Source organism: Lichenostomus cassidix, chromosome Z (assembly GCF_008360975.1).
Source record: "Lichenostomus cassidix isolate B80296 chromosome Z, HeHo_3.0, whole genome shotgun sequence".
NCBI classification, from domain to species: domain Eukaryota; kingdom Metazoa; phylum Chordata; class Aves; order Passeriformes; family Meliphagidae; genus Lichenostomus; species Lichenostomus cassidix.
Window position 1 is genome coordinate 62,326,008 of NC_139511.1, and position 19,502 is coordinate 62,345,509.

The 19,502-nt window shown below is 36.3% G+C and overlaps 1 protein-coding gene across 3 annotated transcripts in view; it reads left to right on the forward strand.

Moving 5' to 3' along the window:
* FYB1 (FYN binding protein 1) overlaps window positions 1-16,297 on the forward strand; it is a 43,737-nt gene extending 27,440 nt beyond the window's left edge. Inside the window, exons 8-19 of one of the 3 annotated variants that reach the window (XM_085043753.1) lie at window positions 1,311-1,467; window positions 3,512-3,656; window positions 5,929-5,957; window positions 7,147-7,210; window positions 7,727-7,867; window positions 8,574-8,605; window positions 9,641-9,707; window positions 11,002-11,107; window positions 11,391-11,553; window positions 14,663-14,696; window positions 15,859-15,890; window positions 16,006-16,297. In XM_085043753.1, coding sequence (XP_084899879.1) covers window positions 1,311-1,467; window positions 3,512-3,656; window positions 5,929-5,957; window positions 7,147-7,210; window positions 7,727-7,867; window positions 8,574-8,605; window positions 9,641-9,707; window positions 11,002-11,107; window positions 11,391-11,553; window positions 14,663-14,696; window positions 15,859-15,890; window positions 16,006-16,046 — 1,011 coding nt within the window. In that variant the 3' untranslated portion in view covers window positions 16,047-16,297. Of the gene's footprint in view, window positions 1-1,310; window positions 1,468-3,511; window positions 3,657-5,928; window positions 5,958-7,146; window positions 7,211-7,726; window positions 7,868-8,573; window positions 8,606-9,640; window positions 9,748-11,001; window positions 11,108-11,390; window positions 11,554-14,662; window positions 14,697-15,858; window positions 15,891-16,005 lie in introns of those variants that run through there. The other 2 variants (XM_085043751.1, XM_085043752.1) reach the window with 2 other exon arrangements.
* Window positions 16,298-19,502: the final 3,205 nt, after the last annotated feature.

Genomic DNA, 19,502 nt, shown 5'->3' on the forward strand with positions numbered 1-19,502 from the left:
TTTCAGATCACTCCCAAGAAGCATAGGCATTAGCTCAGAGAAAGCTTTTAGCTTACAGACTGTTCTGCAGTCATTAAGGTATGTTACTACTCTTAAACAAATGTACTTTAGTGCACATTTCCCTTCCCATTTATTGGCCACCTATACAAGACAGATATTCCTGAGCTGGTCTATAATTGGCAAGAGCAATACACCTCTGAAATACATATCTTAAATAATAAATACTAAAACCTAAAATCGTTTCTCCATAACATAACGTAAAGATCTCATGAAGTGAATCCTGAACTACAGTAAACAGTGTGATCACCTCTTATGAGTACTTGCAAGATCATTTATAGTGTAGAATTCTAAACACAGAGCATTATATGGCAGACTTGTTAATATTAGTGAATATTTACTCATATGACTTTTATCAGCAATAGTGTGGCCAGCAAGACCCAGGCAGTGATTATCCCCCTGTACTCAGCACTGGTGAAGCCACACCTCAAATCCCATGGCCAGTTTTGGGCCCCTCACTGCAAGAAAGACATTGAGGTGCTGGAACATGTCTGCACAAGGGCAACAGAACTGGTGAAGGGTCTGAAGCGCAAGTCCTGTGAGGAGCAGCTGGGGGAGCTTTGGGTGTTTGGAGGAAAGGAGACTCAAGGGAGATTTTATCACTCTCTGCAACTCCCTGACAGGGGGTTGTGGCCAGGTCACTTCTCCCACATGACAGAGGACACGACAAGAGGAAATGGCATCAAGTTGTTACAGGGGATGCGTAGTTTGGATATTAGTAAAAAATTCTTTATGGAAGGGGTTGTCAAGCATTGGAAGAGGTGCCCAATGAAGTGGTGTAGTCACTATCTCTGTAAGTATTTAAAAGTGTAGATGTGGTGCTTAGGGACATGGTTGAGTTGAACTCAGTGATCTTAGAGGTCTTTTCCAACCTAAAAGATTCTATGATTTTCTGAGTAGTTCTGCTGGAAGTAAATGGAGACATCCACTGGAATTAAATACATCTGTTCTGTGAATTCATGAATGGTATCATAAGTTAATTTGTTGATTTTAACCTTTGTATGTCTGTGATCTTGACAGTCAGTTCTTCAATTGCTCTATTGCCATGCCATTCCCCTCTTATTTAATTTCTGATTTTAATTTAAACTGTGTAGTTGGAACAGGAGGAAGCCTTTCTCTTTATTTGCCTACACTATTTTAAATGTCAATGAAACAAATAATCATCACATTTTTTTTACTTTTTTTTCTGCATGTATGGGAATCAACTCCATTTTTCCACATCTGTGATATCTTCTGTTTCTTCTTCACTTCAGTTAACAGGACCCATCGAAGTACTTCACCAGGCACGAGCTTGTGTTGACCACAAGGGAGGGAAGAACGAATTGTCTTTCAAACAGGGGGACAAAATTGAAATCATTCGCCTCACAGACAACCCAGAAGGAAAGTGGCTGGGAAGGATAAAAGGATGCTGTGAGTTCTGTTTCTTCACTCTACTCCTGAATATTTTCACTGCATGACAGCAAATGTGAGCACTATACCAGGAACTAGCCCTACCAAGGCTGAGTCATTGGCCACCAAAGTAAATAATCACCACAGCTCACCCTTCTGTCCTCAGCTGGCATACGAGGCTTAGTTCAAAGCAGGGCATTATTGAACAACACAATCTATAGGCACTAGAATAAGTTAGGTACAATATGCTGGTACCTTTACTGGCATATTGAGGGTTAATTGCCCACCAGCCTTCAGATAGCATGAGAACTTGGCTCCCTGCAAGTAACAAATCTCCCATTATTTTGTGTCTTTGTATTAAACATAATACGTGTGTTCTTAAAATAGAATTAGAGAATATAAGGACTTAAGTGTTTTTCTTGTTGCTATTCCTGTGGAAAGTTTCTAACGGATTCCTAGATTTTATTTTCTCTGAAGTCCAAGATGTTCTTCCAATTTTATAAATATCATCAGTGGATTTTTGAGTATGATAAAGGGGTTGATGACCTGGCTCTTGGCTTATAAAAGGTTGATCCATAAAATCAATCAAAATTATTAAAAGCACTTGCTTGATCTTTAGGGTGCTAAAATGACAATAAAATTAGTAAGACAGTTCACACCTGTAGAGCAGACTTCTACAAGATTGTAGACAAAACCAGCTGAGCAGTTTGTAGTGATAGATGTAAAAAGATAGTAAGGAACTGAGTGTGTCTCATACAGAGAATGAGCTGAGAGAGCTGGGACTGTTCAGCCTGGTGAAAGGAACACTCAGGTTATCTTATAATTGTTCATAAATACCTGGAGAGATGTCAAGAAGCTGGAGCCAGGCTCTTTCCAGTGCTGCCCAGTGACAGTGCAGGAGGCAACAGACACATACTGAAACACATGGAATTCTGTCTGAACAGCAGAAAACACTTTTTTGCTGTGAGGGTGACCAAGCGAAGGATCAGGTTGTTCAAAGAGGTGGTGGAATTTCCACCTGTGGAGATCTTTAGAACCTGACAGGACACTGTCCTGGCCAGCTTGTTCTACTGGATGATGTTTGATTAGAAGGATTGGCCAAGATGATCTCAAGAGGCAAGTTCCAATAACAGCTATTCTGCAATACCTTGAAGTTGTGAAAATAGGTCCATTAAATGGATCATTTTGTACATAGAAAACCAAACCTTGATGAGGGCTGGGAGAAAGGAATTTTCTAGTGCATGTGCAGTCCATTAACTAATTAAATTTTCATAAATTAATTCTTGCTTCAGCAAAACTTGAAGCTGTACAAGGCTTCTCATTGAAAAGTGTCAACAATACAGACCAATTTGTTTCACCAACTCTTCAGCCTTCCATATTCACAGCCCAGTAATGGTCAGTGAAGAAGACCAAACAAAAGAGGAAAATCAGTTCTTATCATTTAAGTAAGAGGAAAGATCAATGTCATCTATTTCAGAAGAAACACACTAAAAACTGCATTCACTCAGAAGCAGGAGAGTGATGAATTCTCCATTGTCAAAGGAATGAATTAGCATTTTTCATGTTGGAGAAATCCGTTTGTGTACTGCTGTCTAAAATTACCCTCAGGACAGGCAGAGTTCCTCATCTCAGGCCAGCTGCTCTGATCAATGCAGCTACAGCATGTCTGCCAACCTGAAGAAAAATCAATGCAAATGACCCTCTTAATGACCTGTCAGGAATTTTATGTCTTGGACTGCCCTAAAATATGTCACAAGACTCCAGTGGTCCTGAAGACAGCTGAAAAAGGGAGTCTGCCCCATGATTCCTTGAGTCTGCACAGAAAATTCTTCTGCTGTAGCTGAGAAGCAAATAAAGGTGAACTTTATTTGCAGAGGAGGGTGTAGGGGGTGGATCTGAAACAGATCTGAGATTTGTATTTGTGTAGATAGATGAGGCAGCTTGGAATGAGATATTTCTTGGAAAGATTTCAGAAATCATACAGAGCAATTCAGTCACTGGTTCTGAAACTTGTTAAAATCATCGCTTTACTATGACCTTAAATTGTATTATTTCACTGATTTAGGTGGATACATTAAAACAACCATGGTGGAGATTGACTATGATTCTTTGAAAAGAAAGCAACAACCATCTACCAGAGCTGCTGTGAAACATACAGAGAGTGATCAAGAAACGTATGATGATGTTGGAGAGCAGGACACTACTAGCAGGTATGTATAAGGAATACATGTAAACAAATTGTTCAGCAAGATCAGCCTAGACAGGGGAAGTTTTACAGGAACAAAACAAATTTTTGTCGCAAACTGGACATTTATATAAGAAATGTGTAACTACTATATATAGCCATTCAGACTAGTGTGGTTAGAGGACTTAAAATGAATTGTGGAATCCAGCATTTGTAAGCACTCTTACTTAGGAGGAACCCATACTATTGGAAGAGGGCCTACTTAATTGAAGTCCATAGGAAAAAAAATAAAAAACATACAGTGTTATAAATCATCTGCAGGAAGTGCAGTTCTCTTCTCTCTCTCTCTCTTTACTTGCTCTGTCTTTTAGAGTCATGTGCTCCTTTTCTTAATTTCCTTTTTATGTAAGAATAAAAGGCTCTAAAAGCAACGGAAACGCTCACTCCACCAGGGAACTCCTGATCACCCTCATTGCTGTCATGAGCTTAACATGAGTCTTTAAGTCTTGCTACCTGTTTCCTTTTGAAGAGAAGGGACTTCTGGAATCATGTCTAGGATAGCCATAAAAAAGAACTTGGCTTATGAGTTTAACCCTGAAAACAAGCCCTCTCAAATTCCATGAGATGGGTATGAGCTATTCTTTTTTTTTTTTACTTCATCAGAAGCTTCTTCTCTGTGGCCACAGTCTCCACGAATTTGCAGTGCAGTGCTACATTGCAGATTCTCTACTTCAATGCATCATCTTTTTCATGTCAAATAGATCTGCAGCTAGAGAAGTGACATATCCAGCAGTAGATCAGACTTGCTGGCAGAGAAATACCCTAGGTCTTATCACAAAGGTCAAGGCTATCAAATAATCTAGCATGACAGTGGTACTTATGTTACCAGACCTCACATGAAAGTTAGCTTTTTACATGTGATTCAACGAAACAGTGCTCATTCTCCATTAAATGCCCTGATGTGCAGAAACTCAGAGCCTGGGATTCAGATAGGACTGCATAGGGGTGCAAAGGATTTCAATACATAGAACAACAATCCTGAAGCACTCAGTCCATTACAGATGTGTTTACTGCTTCCTGAGAGGCTCCTCAGCTTAGAGGCCTGCCTGGAATAAAATGACTGCAGCTGGCTGGCTGCTAGAACATCCCCATGAGCTCCAGCAGCAGCACTTGGAAAAGTCTGCCTTCGGGCTGGCATTCTTTATGCAACCAATATTGTTTTGTGTCTGATAAATTTCCAGGTTGCTCAATGTCAGTTTTGCTCCCTGCACATTAGTGTCACAGCATCATAACCTAGCCAGGAGAGTTGTGCTAGTCGTTCTAGGTTTCAGGTAATCTCAGCATTCATTACTTTGTTGCAAAGGTATCTTTGGCCAATCCTTTTCACTGCGGCAGGCATTTCAATTAATCACCTCAATGCAAGGAATTTAGAAAATGTATTGAATTCAAAAGCAAACAATTGCACTTACACTGTTGCATACTAAAATAACAGTGTATTCCAAGGAACTTTGAAGTATGAATGAGTGGCTCAGATTCATTAAATCCTTTAATCTGTATTTTGACATTTTTATCTTCTCTAGTGAAAAAAAGCATTCTGTTCAGTTCATGGAAGGTCTGACATACGTCAACGTATAGAAACCACTGTAAGAATGCCATTCTAAAAAAAACCCCTTGATCAAATAGTATTATCTCATCAGTAGTATTGCTAATATTCCAAAATTAATAAATGACCAGGGGTGTTGTATTTCAGTATATATTGATGCAACAGTTTAATAAATATCTTGTTTTGATGTATAATTTCAAGTAAGGCTTTGACCTGGAAATAATCTCAGCTACTATGAATCTCTCAAGCTTTTTTCAACTACTGTTAGAACATTGGGCTAATATGGAATCCTTCAAATGTTAGAAACATGCAGGTGTATCCAGTGAAAGCTAGCTGAGAAATAAATTAATTTGTTTACCATTTCATTTCAAGAAGATCCCCTCATAAGGAAAGAATCTAAAGGGTCTGGATCCACTGTCTAGTGCTCAGTCAGATTATATTTTTATTCCAATCAAATTTGTTTACATGATCTCCTGAGAGCCCTTCCAACACAAATTATCCTATTATCCAAAGCCATATTTTGTACTTTAGTTTAAAGATATCAACAGGAATATAAAATACAATCTATTTTTCTTTTTGCCAAGGCCAAAAGCTTTAGAATTAATAATTCCAGAAGTGATGGATGATCCTGCTATTTTCTTTTTCTGAAAAAATGACTGCTTTTCTCTCAAATGTCTTTTGTTTTCTTTTCCAGTCAAAGTGGTGACCACGGTGGAGGTGGAAGTAAGTTCTGCTTATATGCTTAGGGGGAAGTTGTTTATGTGTATTCCTTATTCTCACATTCAGACTTCTGCAGCTTCCACATAATGCAGTAATTATCCATAAGCATGTTAAATGTTTGCTAACAGGCAGCAAACAAGGGAGGATAGTGGCCTACTTAACTTCCCTACCACCTGTGGGATCTTGGGTGAGACAGAATCTTTGTCTTCAGATACTGTAGACCACCAGCATGCCAGATGACCAAACTTTAACTTTTTTCTTGCATGTGAAGGCAAATCACCCCACAAAACACCACAGGTGTAAATGGAAAAATATCAACATGAGCAAGATGTTTTGTGCAAATTTAGGATTTAGGACAAATCCAGTTCTGAAATAGGCTGCCATACTACCAATTAAAGCTTCATTTTGCTGACAGAGTAAAGGGGAACTTTAGTTACAGTGACACACGGGAGCCCCAGCTGCAGCAGGTTCATGCTGTCAAGCTGACACATTCAAACCCCGTTTCCCTTTTGTTAACATATATATATTTATGTAGCATTCTCTGTTATCTGCAAGAGCACAGCTCAGCTTCTCAGCTTCCAGTTTAGATACTGGTCATGGCAGAAGCATCCCCTGGCAGTACTGAATGGAGCTGCTGCCCGCTGAGTACAGATTTCAGTGGCTACTCTGATCAGTGCCTAGAACTGGACATGCAAACCGAGCTAATCTTTCACTGAAGGAGGTGGAGCACAAAGGTCAAAATTGAGACCACAATGGGGAGCTTACATTGCTCTTGTCTCTGACTTCTTTGGATGAAAACAAGATGTTTCTTGCTGAGAGTGTTAGTCTGACATGGCCAATCATCACTTGAGTCACACATAAAAATTTAAAAGTCATCATAATTTCTAGGCCAAGATCAGCCATTTAGAACTTATTGACTACAGTGGAGGAGCATTTGTGTTCAGTATCCATGATTGTGTGATTCTTGTGTTTGGCAATGCCACATTTAAATGCTGTGGATGGCATTCCAAACTGGGATGAGCCTAAATTACTGTTTTAATGAAGAGGCTCTGTTGGTTTACAGAAAGATTCAATTTGCAAGCATACTGCATAAACTGCACACACATCTGATATAGTTAAGAGGCCAACAATAAATACCTTATTCAGCGGCATTAAATATAATTGCATTAATTGACTATTTGATCTGTTAAAGACATGTTCCCATCTCCTCCTTCTGATCAAGACATTTATGATGGAATTGATGATGAAGATGCCAGGTACGTTTTTATATATCTTAAATAATTTGCTTCTTCAACAGAATGTTTTCAGTTTTTAGTATTTTTGAACCAAGCATAACAATTAGCAGGTATTAGGATGATCAGCAAGTGGGTATACATCAGAGTCAACATGTGAAGTTAGAGTAAATGGTTCTTCAGTGTTTTGAAGAAAATTTGTCCTGTAACTTTGATATGTCAGCAGAAGCAGCGGCAATCATTAAAATCTTCAAATACCCCACTAGAGAGTCTGAAATAAAAATAGCAAACTAAAATGCTAGGTCGCTGAGTAACAACATGAAAACAGCAAGCCACTAGATTGATATCTATACTACAAATGCATCTCAGTGTCTACAAGTGGCCTAACATACATATTTCTAGTTTAGCATTTTAACATTTGGGTAAGTGACTTAGTTTGGTCATTAATGATAAATGTGTGCATCAATTGAGAATTTAAACTGAGTCTTTTAAGAAGAACATTACACTTTACATTGTGATAATCACATGCATACTCCAAAGGTCTGTATCACAGGATGAAGATAAGAATGGTATCTGGTCCTGGGGAATCTTGAAGAGGCTAAAGGTCAAAGATGACAAAAAGAAAAGTGTACGAGAAAAAACAGCCAAAGTCAATGAGGCAGAAGAAAATGAAAGTTTGTTGTAAGAGTCTGCCAGGAAATCAAAGTGCACATTAACTAATTCTAATAAAGCGTTGATCACATGCTACTAACATGTCCTCACAGCAGCCTAATGAATCATGTGTCAAATTGCACCTTAGGATACTTTTCTGCAAAAACACTGACCTTTCTTTTCACCTGCATAATTATCCTCCTAACAAGCTACATTTGTTGCAAAAGTCTGGTAATTAAAATATGCCAAATCCTTTTTCGGGTGAAAAGCACCAGAATAATCTATCATCTTTGTGCAACTCTGGACACGTAAATTTGCTGCATACTCAGTTAAAATTTACTTTTCTCAACAGTGCAATGCAGCTGAGATAAACTGGTAAATACAGACCCATTAATCAAAATTTTAGGAATAATGTACCAAAAAGAAAAAATGTGAAGATTGTCTGCCACCCATCTTACCTAAAGATTAGATCAGCAGGTTTTTTTTTTTAACCACCTTCTTCAGTCATTTGGTTCTGAACCAGTTTACTTCAATTCAAAATAAACTGAATTTTACCACTTTAATTCAGTGCTAAAAATACACCTTGTCCCTAAGTATTGCTGGTGTCAGTGGCACTTCAAAATATCTGGAGATTACTTGGAGCCCTTGTGTTGCAAGTTTTTTAATTATTTAGATTACATAAAAGCCTATTAATGTGATATAAATACTTAACGATCTTTATCCCTCCTCCCCCCAGCATGTCTTCTTCATCAAAGCAGCCTGGAAAAGGTAATTAAAAACCTATTGTTCAGTCTCCATATTGATTCCTGATTCTTTTTCTGTATACATTACTCTGTATCATACTAGTCACAAAAATACATCCAAGGAAGGAAACAGGATTTCCTATTGCTTACCAAGTTCCAGTAAACAAATTTCAAATATTATGGCTGGTCTGGCTCAGATGAGGAGATACATATACATTGCCAGCTCCCTGGTAAGCAATTTAATGTATTTGATGTGATTTTTCTACCTGAGATTTACACTAGTCCATTTTATTTGACATTAGTCAAAGAAGAGATACACCTGTGAAGAAGCACTCTGTGAGAGACCTCAAAAGTAAAGAGAAATGCTTTTTGTTATTTTTATCACTAGCAGTGCCTCTGTAAAAGAGCATATAAACATCAGTTCAGCTGTGGAATAAAAAGCAAGTTCTTAGAGTTTTTGAGTGTGCTTCCAGAACTGAGTTCTAAACCTTTTATATCCTGCTGATTTTTCTAACCATTTGTTTGATGAGTTGAACAATTGCTTCCCCTCTACAAATACACTGAACGTGATTCAAAAGAATATTCTTGGGCTAAGAATTCTCTTCACTGCTTTGGCATAGGAAGATGGCCTAAAAAATAACATACACATGATTCATATCCGCTTCTGAGCAGTGTTGGATTGACCAGAGTGCTATAGAAGTTACTGAATGTACATTGAAATCAAACTCAGAAAATATATTTTGGTGCAATAGAGTGGGAAATTAATTCATTAAAATGAAACTTAAAGGCTATCTCATGTGCTAAAACTTGCTTCAGCATCAGATTAGAACTCCAGTGAATACCTGTTGTTATTAATAAAGAATCTTAATCTGAAAAGGTTGGGTGGTGTTGCACAGGTTGTGCAAAACACAGAACCCACAGTTACTATAGACAGTAAATGGTTACAGTACTTGCCATAATTTCTTGTCAATTTAGCTAAAATATCATACATTGTAACACAATGTATTCCCCTCTCAATTTTTACATAACAATGTTTCATTCTTTTAAACAATTGTTTCAGATTATGGAGACAACGTTTATGATGACGTTGAGTCTTCAGACTTCCCTCCTCCGCCAGCTGATCTCAGGCAAGTGAAAATATTACTTTCCTGATTAGAAACCTAATACACAGAGAGACATTTTAAAAGTATATAATAGAGGCAGATTGCTACTAATATGTGCTTTATTTGGTGTTGTCTGGTTTTGTAGTTCTCATAAACCTACTGCTGATAATGGCAGTTGAATGCTCTTTCCTCCATTACAGATTGAAATAGCAATTAGACCATAGGATAAGTAAGCATATTTTGCATGCCAACTTCAGCCCCTGATGGAAAAGAGGTAGAAAATTATGCATAACCTAAAGGAACTTAATTGTAGATTGTAGTTCTTTTCCTATCAAAATCTGGGGACTGCAAAAACAGATACCTAATCTCAGCTGCTGCAGTATTTTAAGAGAAAAGGACACAATGCCTGTGTTATAAGCCTGAAACATATTAGGAAGTGTACAATTCAGCTTGAAAAATTTTTATCCTGAACCATAAAATTATGGTCATCTGTGGAGCATAGACATGTTATGAGCACAGATGCATCTGTGAGGAGGACTGTGACATGTCACATCCTATTGTCACTTACTCCACTCAAGTGGAGAGACAGTGCACTACAACAATGTAGTCTGGAGACATAAAACCAGAGAGAGCTCTTTGGACTGTGTATCCAGAGGAAAATATGTGATCCTTCTCACCTAAATCTAGTAGGTCACACACACACACATTCATCATCAACAAAACTCTCATCCTGCAGAGTTCAGCAAGGATCAAAAAGTAAGCTCAGACTTCACATTCCCAGGTGCACCATCAGAAAGGGCAGTTAGGGCATGAAACCTTTCCATGCTCTTTGGCAAAAGTCAGCACAACCAGGGATATGGAAAAAAACAAAACTTGAAATAGATCATGTAATGAAGACTCCCTGGTGTAGCAAGGTCTTCTATGGGCACAAAGGACTAGCAAACATAAGGCTAAGATGTTCCAGCTGTCTCCACAGTTGGCATATTGTTCAGCTTATTGCCCAAAGATACACAGTCTTCACAAAACTGCCCCTTACTGAGAGATTCTAAAGTGTTGTAGCACATAGATACTCAAAATTCATTTTTGATATTCACTTATGTGATATACTAGTATCAGAGAAAAGTAACAAAGACATGCCCTATTTTTTATTTATTTTGATATCAAATCTGAATTGTATTATCACCATTAGTTTTTCAAAGTAATGAAAGCATGATAAAAAAACATGGAGGCAAATGTATTTTCACCAAAATTATCAGAAGGCATGCCAAGGCATCAGGTGTGTTGCTAATTTTGTTTTATCTGTAACCTTTTTGTTTAGTTCATCAAAATCAGCAAGCTTTGGAAAACCTAAGTCAGATGAAAAAGATGTACAAAAGCTCAAGAAGATGGAAAAAGAAGAGAAAGAGTTCAGAAAAAAGTTCAAAGTAAGTTTTGTTCAAAGTGTTTTCTTCACATAAAATATAGAAACAAAGTAACTGTATGGTGTCCTCTAATTTGTTCACCACAACTTGCTTTTGAAAGATAAAGTATTAGTACTTGTAAAAATAGTAATCTGAGCATCTCTAAATCCAAATGACAAGTATGGGCACATGCTATTTGACATATACAAATATTTGTTTATTTTAATTAGTAATAAATGGGAATATATTAATGGGAAAATATTAATGGATTTTAACCATGGTTTGGGGTTTTTTTTCTCCTTTTCAGTTTGATGGCGAAATAAAAGTTCTTTATTCTACAACCACAGTTCAAGATTTGCCTCAGAAAAGATGGGGATATAAAGACTTACAAATTAAACCTGGGGAACCTCTTGACATTATTGAAAGTACAGATGATACCAAGGTCCTTTGCAGGAATGAGGAAGGAAAATGTAAGTTTTATTGAAAAACTGTAGTACATATCAGAGAATTTTCAGAGAATAATTGAGTGGGATGTGCAAAACCTCTCTTCCCTGACATATTAAAGTAGCACCTAGTATTTGTCTTTTACTTTGCCTGGTGGCTGGCAAGCAGCAGGTTGTTGTTATCTTATTACTGTGTTTTAAGAGTGGCTTGCCTTAAAAAAGTCCAAAATGCTTCCAATGGACAAGATATAATAAATATGAGGAAAAAGGACAATTTTGCTTTGTAAATGTTTTATTTGCAGCTGGGATCAGCAGATGTTTTTGTTGCTTCTGTCTCTTCCCCTTTGCAGAAAGGAGCATAGCTATGATAGCCTACTGAGTTCAGTAAAATTAGAATCCATGCTGCACCTCTGGATAGCACCAGACCATTGATTGCAGCCAAGAGAAAATCAGTAACAATATTCTTACTTTGGATTGCAAGAGATGCAGTTTAATCTTTTCAACAGGCTGGGGGGAGCATTGCCTAGGAGTCTTCCCCCCATCTCCCAGCTAATCCAAGGCATATGTCCTTGCTGGCATATCTGCTTGTTCTGGGAGCTGCACGAGGCCTTTCAGTGTTTCTCTGAAATCCTTGGCCAGGTTTTCACTGGCGGAAACTTCTGAATTTTTGGAAACCATCATCTGATGGTTTCAATTTCTTAATGAGCTTCTGTTACAATACTTTCAAATCTCCTAGTGAAAATTCATTTTGTACTGAACAGCCTACCTTCAAAGCAGCAGCTTCCTCCTGCTCACCTCTATGTTTTACCTCTGACCTATGTAGAAGACAGTCCAATGCTATAAATCTCTGAAGGGAATTCAGCCACCTTCCTTTTATTTTTTTCCTCCTGTACTCAACTGTTGCAGTCTGGAGTACAGCCTTCTTCCTGGCAGGCCTGCAGGGTGAGGGAGAATTTCTTGCATAACAACACATATGTTTTCCAAAATATGGATTGCACTAGTAGAGCCACTTCCCAAAAAAAACAGCTTTCAAAGCTGCATTTTTTGAATCAAGCTAATAACAAAGTAGAAAGTAGTTCATGTTGGCTGTTTTCCTCTCATAGTGTTCAAAGCCTTTCAAATAATGACAGGAGCTACTGCTTTGCTATGCATAAAAGAACAAAACAAATAAAAATATCCTCCCTGAAAACTTCTGAATAGATTCCACTCAATTTTCACATTAGTTAGTGGAGTTTGAATCCTACTTTAGTTAAGTGCATGTCAGTTTTGTTTATTTGCTCTAGTTGTTCTGATTTCTCAGATCTTAAAGCTGTGATTTTACCTTCTGAAGGCCAGGTAGACTGGAAATCCACTATTAAAGATGGGTTTTTTATTTTCTTGATCATAAATCCTTTGATTTAATCATTAACTTATGAAACACTTCCGTAATTTCAAGCCTCTACCAACAGTTAAACAAAACTACAAATTATATTTCAATGTATTCTCACCTTTTTAAGCAAGTGCTGATGATCTTAGGAACATATTCTGCTATGGCTTATTTTTATTGTTACAAAATTATTTGAAATGTCACAAGTGAAACATGGAGCTGTTTTTCATCTACCCTCTCAAATTCCTTCTTGGTCTGAACACACACATTCTGAAATACACAGAAGCTTTCAGTTCAGCTTCATAGATTTTGCTTAATCACTAGGGCATAAAGGGACTTCAGTACCCAAAAGTTGTGACCTGTCTGAGCTTCCTTTACACCACCAATGAACAGCTGGCATGACATGTTATAGCTTTCAGTGGTTGCTAAATGATCAACATGGGGTGTGCTGACCTGCTGGCTTCTTCCCTACTTGGAAGCACCATAAAAATGAATAAATTAGATAGAAACTGAAATTTTGGATGTGGCAGTTTGGATTAGTAAATCTGAAAGAGCGTGAGATGAGCAGGGGCTGTATTTCCCACATGTTTAAGGGCTAGGAACCATCACAAGAACTCAAAAGATGTTTTGCAATGGCAGAAGGACTGTCACATGCACATGGCTTGCAAGCACATTGTGTTTGTATGCCATGACTATGGGCAAGGACACTTTGCATTCATGTATTTCGTGTGAGCAAATTATATGAATAAACAAAGAAGCTTAGATTTACCAAATGATTTTAAATTATTCCCTGGAGACTTCAAGAGTCATGGAAAAATATTGGACTGTCCTAAAGAGAATGTTGAAAAGACAACATCTTAAAAAAGATTTAAAAAATCAATTTCCATTACTTTATCCCAGATAAGAAAATCTGGGGAAAGACAACCAAGCTAAGATATCCTGACTAGACACTCCTGCTGAATAAAAGAAGGACATTTACGTAATAATTTCAAATATAACACAAGACCACATTTATTCTTTAGAACTGTCCTAATTTTGTACCAGCTTACTAACATTTACACGCAAACATGTAATTACTGATATGGCTCTCTCTTACTTTGTATTCGTTATACCAATTGACAAGTATTTATGTTGAGATCACTCACCACAGACACAAATTCATTTAAAGAAATTATGTACATTAAAAAAGAATATGTGCAGTTTTATCTGGTTTCATTGATAATGCAGCAGAGTAACAGTTTAATTCACTAGTCACTAGCTTTTCTAAGGTATTTCCATTTTTATTTCCATTATTGTTGTCATTAATGTTACACATAAAAATTTCAAACAGTTACAACTAATGATACCTAATTGGTGTACATATCTTGAAATACATTTTTTCCCTGTATGAAATTTTAAATATTTCTGTTACTTATTACTACTGCAAATATTATTACCTTATTTTTATACTGCATTTTAGTGCTGTAGTTTGTGAATTGTACTATAGTTTTTGTTAACAGCTGTTGTTTCACACCCCTCTCATGGAAATTAAAACATAAGATGAAAAGTTAATCTTGCATAACCTTATTACTATTTAAGTAGGCAAATTAGAATAACCAAAATAGCAAAATCTTTGTCAATTGTGTGCCCATTGTACACTGTTTTCCATCTATTATGTCTTTCTGTCTGAAGCATATAAAAGAGAAAACCTGCATTTCACTAGTGCTAGCAACAGTGGAAATTACAAGTATTTCAATTTAACTTAAATACATATATATTTCACTTTTACAGATGGCTATGTTCTGAGAAGCAATTTAGTTCAGAAGTAAGTATAAAGTGATCTTTTTGAAAAATTTATTGTGACACTTAATTTTGTTTTAAATGGTCTGGTAAAAAAAAAGTGAAATACAATTATTTTAGTCTGTCATTCTGAACTTGAAAAATGAGTTATTTTTATGGAGTTATGATTTGTCAGAAATTAATCCATGTAGGAAATTTGCAAGAGCCTCATTCCTCATTGTTTAACCATAAACTCTGGTTAAACGATGAAAAATTACATAAATTAAGCATTATTGGTACTAGACTCTATTACTGAACAGCAAGTTAATGTAATTAGGTGTTTTGATACCTTTTCCAAATATTTAACTAAAATGGACCAAATTTTCTTTAGGTTTATTTGTATTTCAGTCTTCATGGGATAGAGATTTGCCTCAGTGTTACTCCAAATAATTGCATGTAGTTCAGCATTTCAGTTCTAATCTAAAACTCCTTTCAGATATAGCCTCTTCATTTCCTTCAACAGGCTTTTTATATTAGATCCTTATATATCAAATCAGATGCCACTTTCAGAATTGTCACATTTAGGATTTAGAGGCATCTAAACACTTACACACAATTTTAATTATATATATAAACAGTCTTATTGTCTTCCATGGACCCATCCATGCAACTAAGTGACATGTTTGAAAGTCCCTATTCATGGATCATGTATCTTTTATAGACATTACATAAACTCATTACCTAAAAAGCTGTGTCTCCAAAACTATTATGGAATTTCCAAGTACAGAAAGAAAAAGAATTTCAAGGACATTCTGATAGGGTTTTTAAATTCAATTTTTTTGGTGATAATTTTAAAATTTCTTTATGGAAAGAAATTTTTAATTTTTATTTAATTTCTTTATGGAAATAACTCTATTAGAATATCTACTTTAAAATGTCATAAATAAAACAGCCTTTTAATAAAGCAATTTCCATGTTAGAAAGAAATGCATCCATGTATACTCTTCCCTGAAAACACTTTGACCTGACCATCTTGCTCAATCTTGTTCTGTTACCACAAAAGTTGTATTTTCCTAATTAGCAAGGTAATTATTTGATAGCTTGCCTGCACCATACTGCTATTGTATTTTGTATCTGCATGCAAATGTTAATATATATCTGGTGTCTCGACCTTTAAATATATTATTTGTCTTTTTTTTAACTTACAGTGATGGAGAAATCTATGATGATATTTGTGACGGTATGTTGAACATTTCCAACAATGCATTATTAATATTCAATTACAATAAATAACTTTATATGTGCATTGAAGTGCTACACAATATTAATTGTTTTGCATTTTATTTCCATTTCAGAGTGCATCTATGATAACTACTCTGATGGTGAATGCTCTTGAAGTAACAACTTCATTGAAGATCAAGCTCTAGTTTGGACTCCCACTTGTGCAAGCAAGAAGAGTCACTAAAGCTGATTGCAAGTTAATTGGTTACACTCTTTTAAATGTACAAATAACCTTTTTTCAGATTTCAGCCTCTTGTCCTCCACTGTTTTGCACAAATTTGTATTGCCATTTACCTGAACATCTAAAATTGAGGGGATATGTGCTAAAGTTAGGGTTATAGTTTTTCACTTCCTTTCACTTTCACTGTAAGTTTTTCACTTCCTTTCCACCTCTGACAGTCCATATAGAAACACTTCTTTAATTATCAATTCCCAAAGAAGCCAGTTCTTGTCTGTGAAGGGTACTGAGGACAACAGGTTTTACTCTGGTTTTCACCTATTAAACACCAAAGACTGCCACTCTGAGAGGGACAGTATTCTGAAAAATAAATGTTTCCTTTGGTGATAACATCCTGTTGCAAAAACAAGAAATCAAAAGTGGGCATCAGAGAAGACAATGAATCACTGACCTCCCATTTCAACTGCAATAGTGTTAGCTACACTGACATATACTGCCGTGTTCCATTATTGCAAAAGTCACTTTTTCTGTGATTTTTCTGTGATTCTCATTCTTTCTATCTAATGGTAAAATATCATTCTTTAAAATTTGTTTGAAGTCTACTTTAGAATACAGTATTCTACTTTATGCTGTAGTGTTGCTCAAAATATACTCAGAACATTTATGTTAAGATTTAATTTCTGTTTAGTTTGAAGATAAGTTGTCACTATAGAAATAATAGTTTTATAAGCTATAAACTGATGATAAACTGGTTGGAAATTATTTCTACATTAAAAATATAGGTACATCTATCATTCTCTTTTGATAATCTCCTTTTTTTCTAAGTACTATAATTTAATACCAGATTTGGCTAAGTAAGAGTACAAAAATCAAACATTTCCATGCTTATCCATTGTAGAAACAATATTTATTCCTAAAGTTCACTGTTGATGCTGTCATCTGAATGACCAAATAGCAAATTAAAGTCAACAGGTGATTCATAATAATAAATACCACTTCACCCTTACATATCAGAAGTCACTGAAAATCAAAAGACATTTACAGTAAGCTCCCAATAAAGAGAGTGAGCATGTGCAAAAAATGGAACATCTGTTGCATTTGTTGTAGTGCAAGTTAATCAAAGACTGGTAATGATGAATGTGGCTGGATCAGTGTAAGCAGCTCCTTTTGATGATCAAGTCTCCTATAATCCTGAAGGCAACGTACAGCATGCAACATAGTGAGTTCAGTTCATAAACATAAAAAAATGTTGGCTTTGTCAAGTCAGTGAGTTTCAGTCTCACCTTCAGTGGAGCTGAGATTCCATCTTATGCAAATGTCTTTTATTGCTGCTTCAAAACACAGTAAATCTCAAAGGAGGCATAATGCATTGGGGATATCAAACACAAAATTAACTGTAGAGATAGTAGCCTCTAAGCTATTTTGTACTGTATGTAAAATCACTGATAGTATACTGAAAAGCTATATGCAAACTTGACTTTCTATTTGATACTTCTCTTATCTATTTGCTGCTTCTCTTACCTGTTTGCTATTCATCCAGCATCTAGGCCTACAAATACCAACTTTATGTGTAAACATCAGCAGCAGCACCCAAATATAAAACATGACTATGCATATTAAGTGCAATGAATGTGTCTGACTATTTTACTGTGTCACTGGCTAATGGATTTTTTATTTTTCAGTGGCATTCAAGAGGCTGTCTGCATTAAATTAGTGATATGCCAAAGAACTGAGTGGGCATGCAGACAACTAAAAAATTACATTGTTTTTCCATGTTCTTAGTGCTAATGTGTGTAGGTGCTGCAATCCTGTATTGATAATACTGACTAAATTGGTCATATGAGACATTAAATCATGAAAAGAAAGAAAATATACTTATGGCTAAAACTGTATGCATTGCTTGTTCAAATCAAATATAATGTGATTGCTGCAGGGTGTTGAAATGAATTTGTAAGGTATTACTCATTGAAAAATTACTGGAATTTTATCTTTTTACTTTTACCAATGCCATTTGCTGGATGTTTTTTCTTATCTTTTCTGAATAAAAGTATTTCTTCTGAATAAACTTTTTGCTTTAACAGGAAATGTGGGTACACTGTCTTCTGTCAAAGTAGAACAACAGTAGCTGAACAGTAACTTCTGAAAATTATCACTGAGCAGCTAACAGAGTGAAAATCAACTCTACTATTGTTGCAAAGGCAGCACAAATGCAACATGGCATTTGTTAGTAATTGCTACCCAGAAAGTGAAATGTAGGCAGAAAATCTTCCAGACAGGAAAATCCATACTTAGACAGCCCATATTCTAAGGGTTTCTCACCTATAACTTGTTCTAGTATCTTTTAAAAGACATAAAAGTAGAAAAGGAAAGCTGTTCACTTGATATTTTTCCATCTCTGAATCCAGTCTATAATCCTGGAGTATTTGCCTGTGCCTGCTAAAACAGTCAGGAGTGAAAACATCAAAATATTGACATAAAATTTAGGTTTCAGCATGAACATCCCAGTTAGGGTAAACAGAGCTGGTTTCCATCTGTTTTGTACCTCTATGCTGTCCCCGTAAACAGACTAAGCAAAACCAAAACTGGGAGGGCAAAAAAGACTTCACTAACTCAGTAGCTTTATAACATTTCTCTGCTGTTACCACAGGCTCTGGACTAAAGGAATGCAGCTGATCTCCTGCACATTCCTGTGTAAGAGGTTTATATTCGCGATCCATATAATTTCAAATCCCCTGGCTACCCCTCCCACGGTGGTAACAAAATCTTCTTCTATGTGTGATCCTTTTGCATAATCCATCTCAACTGTAAAGATCAGTATTTTAGTAAGAGTGAGGAAATTTAGTGGAGGAATGTAGATTCTCTCTGTGAATTAGAGCACACCTTACCACTGCATTACAACAGACACAACGGTAAGCACATGTGCATATGCTTGTGTGCGTCTGTGAGTGTGAGTATAGTTTATGTACATATTAAGGCAAATTCTGACAAAACTAGTGGACACATAAAAGGGTATCTTTATGACTTCTGTACAGCAGCCTCATACCATCTTACATGGAAAAGCTTTTGCATGTGGTGTGAAGAACTCAAATGCTAGGAAAGTCCATAAATGTGCTTGTATTTGCACAACCTTGGTTCTGCCTCCTTGTGTGGATTCACTGTTCACTATGTGTGCAGTCTATAATTACATGATGGCTCAGTATTTTTTTCCACAGGATCCCCACCTCATTTAGTGCATGGGCTGGATGAGAACTAACAGAAAGGGCATTTGTTCAGCCCTGCTCATTCAGTTTCTGGCCACTCCTTCATTTAGTGCAAATCTTCCCAAGCTTATGCTGCACCCAGAATTATTAGTTTCTCATGGCGTTCATCACAACAATATCTCACATTCCCTTG